This window comes from Solanum pennellii, chromosome 3 (assembly GCF_001406875.1).
Source record: "Solanum pennellii chromosome 3, SPENNV200".
NCBI lineage: Eukaryota > Viridiplantae > Streptophyta > Magnoliopsida > Solanales > Solanaceae > Solanum > Solanum pennellii.
In genome coordinates this window covers 64599974-64609688 of record NC_028639.1, presented here as the reverse complement: position 1 = coordinate 64609688, position 9715 = coordinate 64599974, and the positions used below count along the sequence as shown (strand labels likewise).

General features: G+C 35.7%; 2 protein-coding genes across 3 annotated transcripts; both read left to right on the top strand.

Moving 5' to 3' along the window:
- Positions 1 to 886: 886 nt before the first annotated feature.
- LOC107015014 (probable arabinose 5-phosphate isomerase) lies at positions 887 to 4897 on the top strand. The gene is made up of 3 exons (XM_015215162.2): positions 887 to 1770; positions 2560 to 2783; positions 4427 to 4897. Exons 1-3 carry the CDS (start codon positions 1120 to 1122, stop codon positions 4581 to 4583), a joined length of 1032 nt encoding a protein of 343 aa, XP_015070648.1. The 5' UTR covers positions 887 to 1119; the 3' UTR covers positions 4584 to 4897.
- Positions 4898 to 5166: 269 nt separating this feature from the next.
- Positions 5167 to 8017, top strand: LOC107015015. 2 transcript variants are annotated; one of them, XM_015215165.2, is made up of 3 exons: positions 5167 to 5327; positions 5413 to 5932; positions 7282 to 8017. In XM_015215165.2, exons 1-2 carry the CDS (start codon positions 5288 to 5290, stop codon positions 5910 to 5912), a joined length of 540 nt encoding a protein of 179 aa, XP_015070651.1. In that variant the 5' UTR covers positions 5167 to 5287; the 3' UTR covers positions 5913 to 5932; positions 7282 to 8017. The 2 variants fall into 2 exon arrangements, with proteins under 2 accessions (XP_015070651.1, XP_015070649.1); XM_015215163.2 differs by lacking the exon at positions 7282 to 8017 and having other exon boundaries at positions 5413 to 6119.
- The last annotated feature ends 1698 nt before the right edge of the window (positions 8018 to 9715 follow it).

Below are 9715 nucleotides of genomic sequence, written 5' to 3'. Positions count from 1 at the left end.
AAAGTCTTCATTATTTCTTAAACTTCGTGTCCAATCAAATGTTACCACATAAAATGCGACCAAGGGAGTACTATTTTTTCAATGTAGATACACGATAAATAGAAGATCAAGAAGTAAAAATACATCACGAAAAACAAATTGAAACAAAAAGACATATATTTGAGTTGTTTGTGTTCATAGTTTAACTTTCTTTTTGATTTGTACTAACGAGTAATAGAGATGCTGACATATAATCCTCATTAGGCAAATAATTCATAATTGGGAAATACCAAATGGTATTAATGTTTATTACGAAATACAAATTCAAATATCATAATTCTAAGATTTTACTCCAAATACCAAATATCAAATTATCAAAAAATTCAATTTTAATATTTTATGTCCAACCCTAATTGAAACTGACATGGTAAATTGTACTTTCTTTATGCTCAAGTTTAAACTTGGGATTAATGGTAGATTCTTTTATACTCACTCTAAAATATCAAATCAATTTAAAATTGAATCAAATAAGTTTAGTTTGATATAACTTTTTTTTAAAATCAAAATAAAATTTAAGTTTAATAAAATTAGACCGAATAATCAAAACGTCTACCCTTTAACTCCCACACTGCATCACTTGGATCCAAACAGACTATTAAATAACCAAAAAATTGATCATTAAATAGTGTAAATCTCTTTTTAACAAAAATAATCGAAATTTAAATTCAAACGAGAACAAAAGATTATTTTCTTTTAGTTTTTATCCTTTGTAAGATAATTTATATTAAAATTTGACTAAATACAAATTTACGTTGAGAAGTTTCATATTAAAAAAAGCGCTCCTTAGCAAAAATAACTTCGTAAGGGACTCGAACCCCACTCAAACTCTCTTATTGCTTTTTAAGTATGAATGATTACTTACCCGTTACCCCCTCCTTGGTTATTTAAACGAGCAACTTGATCTGCAGATTCTACACTGAATTCTGCTAAATACCAGCTTCCTCTCAATCCCCGCGTTAATAATTGAACGCTCACATTCTCTCCCGGCTTCTTCTCTCTTTCACACATTTACACAAGTACTGGTAATACCTTTCAATAGAGAAGGAGAAGGAGATAACAGAGGAATCAAGATCCAAAAAAATGGGGTCTCTTCCACCACCATATCTGGACTTCTGTAATAACTCCTCCTCAAAGCAAGATTCAATTGACCCAGATCAGCTTCTTAAGCTCTTCAAAGCCCAGCAGAATTATCTCAATCATTTCTTTCAAAATCTTGATCTTTCTCAAACTCTTAATTTTACCCAAACTCTCCTTAATGCCAAAGGTTCCATTTACTTTACTGGTGTGGGGAAATCTGGGTTTGTTTCCCAGAAAATATCACAGACCCTTGTTTCTCTAGGTATTAAATCTGGGTTTTTATCCCCTGTTGATGCCCTTCATGGAGACATTGGCATTTTGGATCCAAAAGATGTTTTGGTTATGTTTAGCAAGAGTGGGAATACGGAAGAATTGTTAAAGCTTGTGCCTTGTGCAAAGGCGAAACGGGTCTTTTTGATTTCGGTTACTTCGGTAAAGCCTAATTCTTTGATGGGGGTGTGTGATCTGAATGTGCATTTGCCTTTAGAGAGAGAATTATGCCCTTTTGATTTGGCACCTGTGACGTCTACCGCTATTCAGATGGTTTTTGGAGATACGGTGGCGATTGCTTTAATGGCGGCCAGGAATTTGAGCCGGGAGGAGTATGCTGCCAACCACCCTGCTGGGAGGATCGGGAAAAGTTTGATCTTCAAGGTGAGGAAGAGTAATATCATTCCTTTCTTCTGAATGCTCCGTTGTGAAATGTTATCTTTTGTGCTGTATTTATTGCTGTTCTGAAGTAAGATCTAGGAAATATTCGCTAAGCTGAGAAACAGCCTCTCTATCATCATAAGCTAGGAATAAGATCTGCATACACACTACCCTCCCCTCCCCCACTGTTGGGGCCTTGGAAAAATGATTTGGGAGATGACGGTATTCTTGGTTTTATGTACCTTTAGGTGTATGATTTGCTTAGTCCTAGCTATTATATTTTCGCAAACGCAAGGTAATCAGTCCAAATCCTGGGTGTTGGATGGTTATTTGTCCGAATCTTGGCTGTTAGAAGGTTATCTTTAAGTATTAATGCTTATGTTATATTAAATTGCAATAGGCAGTAATAGTGTGTTGCAATTGATGCGAGGGCGAGTCTAAGGACTTGTTGGATTCTGGTATCTTTTTTTGTATGAGGTGGATTCTGGTGTCTGTTTGGTTCTTTCACCCTCAATAGAAGATTAGCCCCCCAGAAACTGTTCAAAGAATGCCTAATTGATTTTATCATTATCACAAAAAATTTGATATACAATGACTATTGATTGGTTAGCTGCCTTAACTTCCATCCATTTTGTAAGCATTGCATCAATTTTCGTATGTGTTCATCCGGTTGAGCCAAATGGATATCATAACCTGTGGAAACTGCATTACTGCTCAAGTGAGGGGGTAAAAGTTTATGCATCTGAAGTTGAGTATTCATCTTACTCCTGAGCTTGCCATCTAACATTGCAGGTTAGAGATGTGATGAAGAAGAAAGAAGATCTTCCAATTTGCAAGGAAGGAGATCTTATTATGGATCAACTTGTAGAGCTGACAAGCAAAGGATGCGGGTGCCTCCTTGTTATTGATGAGGAGTTTCATCTGCTAGGCACATTCACCGATGGTGATTTACGTCGGACATTGAAAGCCAGCGGGGAAGGAATCTTCAAGCTTACAGTTGGAGAAATGTGTAACAGGTAATTTCTTACTTGTATCTCTGTTGCATATTTGTGCAATCACCGAAAGACCTTATCAATGAGAAAAAGAAAAGTAGAAAGGAAGAAAGATATATTGCTTCCACGAAAGACACATAATTCCTTTAGGAATAAAAGAATAATTCCTCGACAAGCACATTTTTGTTGTGGTTAAACCTTTCTAGCCTTGTAGCTCATTTTAATACTTTTGCTGATGTCATGGTACCGAAATAGATCTTAGTGTTCCATTAACCTATGGCGTGTCACTTAATTTTCTTTGGCAGTCAATCTTAGGATCCTGGTGTCATCTTTCCCTTTCCAGAATATCAGTGGCATATTGTTCCAATAAGAATGTATGTCTTTTTGCATAAAGATCTGCTATAGCACTAGCTGAAGGCAAGATGTAGTAAATGCTGTCGGTTGATCGGCCACTGTTTGTGCAGCGGTTGAAATAAAGTAAACGATTTGTATCAGGGGAGACTCTCATATTTGTCTGATTGTGTTGCTTCAACTGGGAAAACTGGTCATAGAAATGGCCAATATTACTATTTGGAATTCACAAGTTTGGAGATTAGGCTGCAATTTTGGTGGAATAGAGCAGGAACAATCCCAGCATTTCCACCCTCACCCCCACCTTCTTCGTCAATACCCCGCAAACAGATAAAGGGCCTGCCTCTTGACCCTCTCTTTTTAAATACCAGGCTTGTCTCAAAGTGTGATTGAAGCTTGCTGCTTGTGACATATGCCCATATCCCTCACATTTGTTCTGCCTTACTGCTGAACCTAAGTCACAGTGCCCGATCCCCTCCACCACCAACACAGAAACAGTTGAGCGTAGAAATTGGTGTTTTGGTTTTATAGAGCCTCTTTTAACCATCATATGGACTAATTTATTTTTGTTACACAAATATTTAGTTTGATTTATAAAACAGATCATCTAATTTAGTTGTGTCTTTCAAGCCTCACTAGCATGTATCAGGCCCTGGTTTGTATTCTCTTGTTAAAACTCTTGCATAAGGCAGGATACAGACTGTTGATCCTCGTAAATTACTGTTTAAACATTGCATAAGTCATTGGATATTTCCTAGGATGTCAATATTCAAGTTCCCTCCCAGTTAGAATTTGAATTTTGTGAGATCACTTTCTTCTTCCTCGTTCAATCCAAGTAGGATGACATCTTTTGACTTACCTGATGTTAAGCAAAGAATTATTCTTTGCTTCTGCCTTTTATGTAGCTTATAAAAAAGTAATTCGTTGCTCTTTTGCCTCTAAAGCACATTTTTGATAAGATATCTTCTGGCCCCTGACGGTGTTAATAGTTGCAGTAGTAATGATATCATTATACGTTCTTCCTCTGATATTATATGTTCCCTTTCGTCTGCACTCATCTTTTCACTGAGAATTATGTTGGTATATGATTGATTCTGTTTCCTTCTATCTCTCACTATCACATGATGATGCTAAGCATGTGATGCACAACTTTGATATGGGTCTATATCGAAAAAGTAAGATGGCAATGTATACACACTCACACATTAACATAGTTTTTGTTGGATGAAGAGTAATCTAATGACACTTACTCCAGATGTTATGAATAGTTACCCTCCGAGATTAAAACATTTCTATACACTTACTTGGTGTTTCAGGAAACCAAGGACAATTGGCCCAGATGCTATGGCAGCTGACGCAATGCAGAAGATGGAATCTCCACCATCTCCAGTCCAGTTCTTGCCAGTTATTGATCAAGATAATGTCTTGATTGGTATTGTTACCTTACATGGACTGGTCTCAGCAGGCTTGTGAAGTTGTTGCCATTATCATTAATTCTTTTTGTATATTGTTGGGTTTCTTACCCCATTTTCTTCAGCTAATGTTATTTTATTCCTATAGCAATGATGAATATTAGTCATAAAATATTATAGTCATGTTATTAGACTTATAGATTGGGCTAGAGCTCTGTACCCTTCATCATTTGTGCCTGTTATAATGTACAATGAGGAAGAATGTGATAATGATGATCCTCTATTCATTATATTGTATTTTGAAGTAATGTATTTGGTTTTGTGCAATTAGAGATCTGTAGCAACTCTACATTGCTGAGAGTGGCTTTTCTTTCACATTGTTTGTCAATATCTTTGTGTTCTGTTATGCAAATGATGCTTTTTTAAAGAGACTTGTTGCCAGTGTAACAATTACTAATTCAATTGCGAAGAAGTTAGGTGTCAATCACGTTTGTAATTTGTTGAGAAACAAAGGTATGCATTTTTCCCATTATTTGTATTGGGTTTCGATTAATCCACGTTATGATACAAGGGAATATACATGGAGGACCAAATAAAACACTCCCGTCCGCTAAAGGACCATATTTATCATTTTTTACATAGAATAAAGTATATTAACATATTTGTCATAATAAAGACATAGTTATAATCTGATAAAATATCATTTCCATAGAATATTCACTCCATTTTATTACCTCAATCAGTTCTGTAACTTCTCCAAAGAAAATGAACGCTCAGTTGAATTCCACACCGGATTTCATTCAAGGTTAGTAAATGTTAAATTCCCCTTCTTCGCCCCTACGGGTTATGTATCTCAATCAATCCATTCCCGATGTGCTTTTATTTTGTAGAGAACGCCGCCGGAAGTGATTCCGACTCGAACCCCGATGATTCGCCGGAATATTACGAGCCAATCTCTTCCACCGCTGATGACGACGATGTGCACATCTCCGATCAGATTCCAAATCATGTTCAGAGCTCGGATGATGAAGAGTGCGACGAATCTAGTAACTTTCATCGCCTCCCTAATGGCTATGTGAATTGTGTAGAAAACGGGATATCATCACTGGATCTAAGTGACGAGGATGGTGAATATAAGAGTGAGGTTGAAGAAGAGGAGGAGAGGATAAGAGCGGCGTCTGATACTGCTGTACGGAGAGCATTCAGAGAGGATGAGAGCCGTCGCAACACTCCATTGACGACGGAGAATGCAAGGAGAGTAATGGAAGCCATGCGTAGGATTTCTTTTGGTGGAGTGGCTCCTGATTGGACCAGCCAAGTTCCGGAGGATCAGTGGATCGATCATCTACAAAGATTGAGAAGTCCACCTGCTACTACCTCGACGAACTGAAACCGATTTGCCTTTAATTAGTAATTGCCTGAGCTTTACTGCTTTAATATTTTTTGTTGTAGCTCAGCTTCTTATGTGCTAGCTCTTGTTGTTAATTGTTAAAAACTAAGTTGTGGTTGAACCTTTCTAGCCTTCTAAGGTCATGAATATGCTTAAGGATTTTTGTTGGAAATAGTTTTTTCTTAATCTATGATGGTATTTAATTTACTTTGGCATAAAATACTGGTACTATTTCCCCCCTCTCAATACTGGTGGCATTGTTCTAATATGGAAACATATGTCTTTTTGCATAAAGATCTGCTATAGCATTATGTTGTGACAGGCCAATGTTTGTGCAGAGATTGATAGAAGGTAAGATGATAAATCTTATGCATCTTGTTCGGCTTTGGAGGCACTGGTGACAATTCCTTGCCTCTATGGTCACCGTATAAATGTGTCAGTTCTCATATATGCAAGTAGTATTGGAGGCTTTTGTCTGATTGTGTTGCTTCAAGTGAGCAAACTGGTGTAGAAATGGCCAGTATTGGTTACTATTTGGAATTCAGAAGTTGGGATTGGGCTGCAATTCTGGTGGAATAAGGCAGGAACAATCCCATCCACCTCCCCCCCTCTCCTTTTTTCTTCCTCCCTTATTCTTCCACTTAGAAACAGCTAAGGGTAGAAATTGTTTGTTTAGTTTTGTGGAGCCTCTTTCAACAGTCCTCCATTATATGGACTCATTTCTGTTTGTTAAACAAATATTTGCAGTAATATATTCCTTCATGCATTTACATCCACTCTAATCTAATTTACTTCGGACTTTCAAAACTGACTAGCATGTGGCTTATATTCTCTTGTTAAAATTCTTGGATAAGCTAGGATGCATACTGTTGATCCATGAGGTCTCATGTTCAAATCCCAGCGAAGACAAAAGATCCTTCCCATCGCCTTGCTGGACATAGTTACCTGGTACATGTTGCTGGTAGGAGGTGGGAAGTATCCCGTGGAATTAGTGGAAGGGCGCGAAAGTTGACCCAGACACTACTTTTATATTGCTTGTTTAATATAAGTAGGATGGCATCATTTGACTTACCAGATGAGAAAAAAAGAATTATGCTTTGCCTCGGCCTTCAACTTATAGCAAAATAATTCTTTGCTTCTGCCTTTTAAGCACATTGTTGATAAGATATTTTGTGCCTCCTGCTGGTGCTAATAGTTGTACTAGTAATGATTGTATTACACGTTCTTTTGATCTTCTTAACTTTTATTACTGTCACAGGAGAAGGAATTTGGATTAAGAATAGTGTGATGATAGTTCTACCAGAGGTTATAAATAGTTCCCGTCTTGTGAGATTAACAGAGCTTTTTAAGAACTTATTTGGTGTTTCAGGGAACAAAGGATGCAATGCAGAAGATGCCATCTCCAGTCCAGTTAGTATCTTGATTGACATTGTTACCTTACATGGACTGGGTCTCAGCAGGCTTGTGAAGTTCTTCCCATTGTCACCCACTAGTAAGTTACACGGAACCTCCAGTAAGTTTTTCAAGATAAGTTGTCACATACATATATATTAGTACTATTACTACTAATTGAAGAGAAGAGGGCAATCAAAAAGATCATATGAATATAATCATTACAGCTCTCGAGCCGTGCTAAGTGTGGACCAAACTTCGTCCAGTAAAAGAAACTAAAAAGCAGTGGCCTGAACTAACTGTTGAATTGCCAAATCAATATGAAAATGAGTTTTGTCAAGTCCTTCTTTCCGTTACCAACTGTTTTAACCTTCAACGGATGGGAAGGGTGTGAGCTTAATGTGACGGACTGCCCTATTTTTTCTTCTTCTTCTTCTTTAACCTCAAAATGCTTTAAGAAATGGCGCCAACACTTGTCACGAGTACTTGAGCAACAAGTGCGATCCCCTCTACCATATAACTTCTTGATTACTTCCTGTTCAAGATTAAATTATTTTCAAATAAAAAGATTGATGTATCATTCTTTTACGAAAAGACAAGTAAGAAACTGAAAGCTTACAAGTGCAGTTGGAGAAAAACTATTATGTATTGATAGAGTCAATGTGTTGGGAAGTAAGTTATCAATAATATATCTCATCAAATATTCCTGTTGATATTTGGGCTTGTTCATGTCAACCATTAAGTGTTTGATATGATTTAGCGGCTTGCTCCTAGGATTTCCACGTGATCTTGTCTTCATACATAGTAACAAGATGATTCATTAATATACATACATATAATATACTCTAAAATTATTAATGTATATGTTAATGTACCTCTTCACGAATGCGTATGACTAATGTTGTATTTTAGGTGCTAAATTTCTTAAGATTAACTTCTCAATTTGAGGAACCAAGCTTTATTCATGATCTCATGAACTTTAGGAACCAATACAATATGCTGCTCTCTAAAATCTTTGAAGTATCACTTGGAGGTGCTAAATATAGTTGAAATGTTGTACCCTTATATTGGAAAGTTGTTAAATTAGGAGACGCAACTATATCACATTCATATACCTGTGGGAAGATAAGGTCCATTTTCTTAGTGATGAACTCAAAATTTTGATAGGCTTCTCTGTTTGACAAGGCTCGAGTAACAAAGTTTCAAGATGGGGAAAATTTGAACAAAATTTTTCAGGATCAAGGCCATGGGGAATTTCCAACAATCCAAGTGAAATTCCCGTAACATTTTACAAGCATGAATATCCATGTTAAAAGCAATATTTTTACTTTCACAACTCCGTGAAACGAAATGGAGATTTTAAGGGAAACTTACATAAATATACTATATTAAAAAAATATTTACCATTTATAGCAATAATATTTTTATTTCACTTGATCACTTTTAATTCATTTATAATACAAGTTTAATACATATTACAAAAAATAATTTATTATTCACATATAATACAAATTTTATTGATGAATAATACATTTATCACACATTTTAATACACTTATAATACAATGTGACAATTTTTTACCAAACAAACATGATATATTTCAAAAAAACAATTATAATTCATATATATTGCATACATAATTCACTTTTAATACATATTACAGATTTAACAAAACATTGCTATAAATGGTAATAAACAAAAAGTATCGCTAAAATCAGTAATTATTTTTTAAAATGTATTAATTTATGTAATTTTTCCAACTTATTAATATACATCCTTATTAAGTTCACAATCAGTTAAATGAAAGAATAGCAAGACATTTCGACTGAAAAATACAAGGCAAACAGTAATAACAATGTTGAACATATCTAATCTCAATTCTCAAATATACTTCATGGAAATCGTTTTCGTCCAGCAATTTCATTGTATCGCGGATATTCATGTCATTGAAAAATATAATGCACAATACTCTTTTTTCAGCATTGAACAACTCATTTTTAAAATCATAGAGAAAAGAAAGGACTGATTCTCGGAAATCGCTGGTATAATATATAGGATTTTGTTCATGATAAAGGGATGTATTAAACCGGAAAGCCAAGTAAGATGGAATGTTACGATGCCAATTTTTCGAAACAAGGCTGATATTAAGTAAGTCATGAAAACTAAGGTAAGAAAATATCGAATGAAGAAGATATCCGGTAATTGCAACGTTAGATCTACTGAATTTTTCTGGAATATCTTCTACTGTTTGAGATATGAGGAAGAGTTCATCATCAACACAGTGTCAAAACTGAAATATTAGCACAAAAACCTACTTTACGTGATGTATCAGAACGTATACATCACGTTGATGGATGGGTGGGGAACTGGTGGCGCCGGTTTAAGGCAAAAATAGAGGGGAGAGATTTACG

What these genes read in the sequence shown, in the direction of transcription:
- LOC107015015 (XM_015215165.2), top strand. Translation starts at nt 5,288, where the DNA reads ATGAACGCTCAGTTGAATTCCACACCGGATTTCATTCAAG. An exon ending in CACACCGGATTTCATTCAAG is followed by an intron (nt 5,328 to 5,412) that starts GTTAGTAAATGT and finishes TTTATTTTGTAG; the next exon opens with AGAACGCCGCCGGAAGTGAT.
- LOC107015014 (XM_015215162.2), top strand. Translation starts at nt 1,120, where the DNA reads ATGGGGTCTCTTCCACCACCATATCTGGACTTCTGTAATAACTCCTCC. An exon ending in GGAAAAGTTTGATCTTCAAG is followed by an intron (nt 1,771 to 2,559) that starts GTGAGGAAGAGT and finishes CTAACATTGCAG; the next exon opens with GTTAGAGATGTGATGAAGAA. An exon ending in GTTGGAGAAATGTGTAACAG is followed by an intron (nt 2,784 to 4,426) that starts GTAATTTCTTAC and finishes TTGGTGTTTCAG; the next exon opens with GAAACCAAGGACAATTGGCC.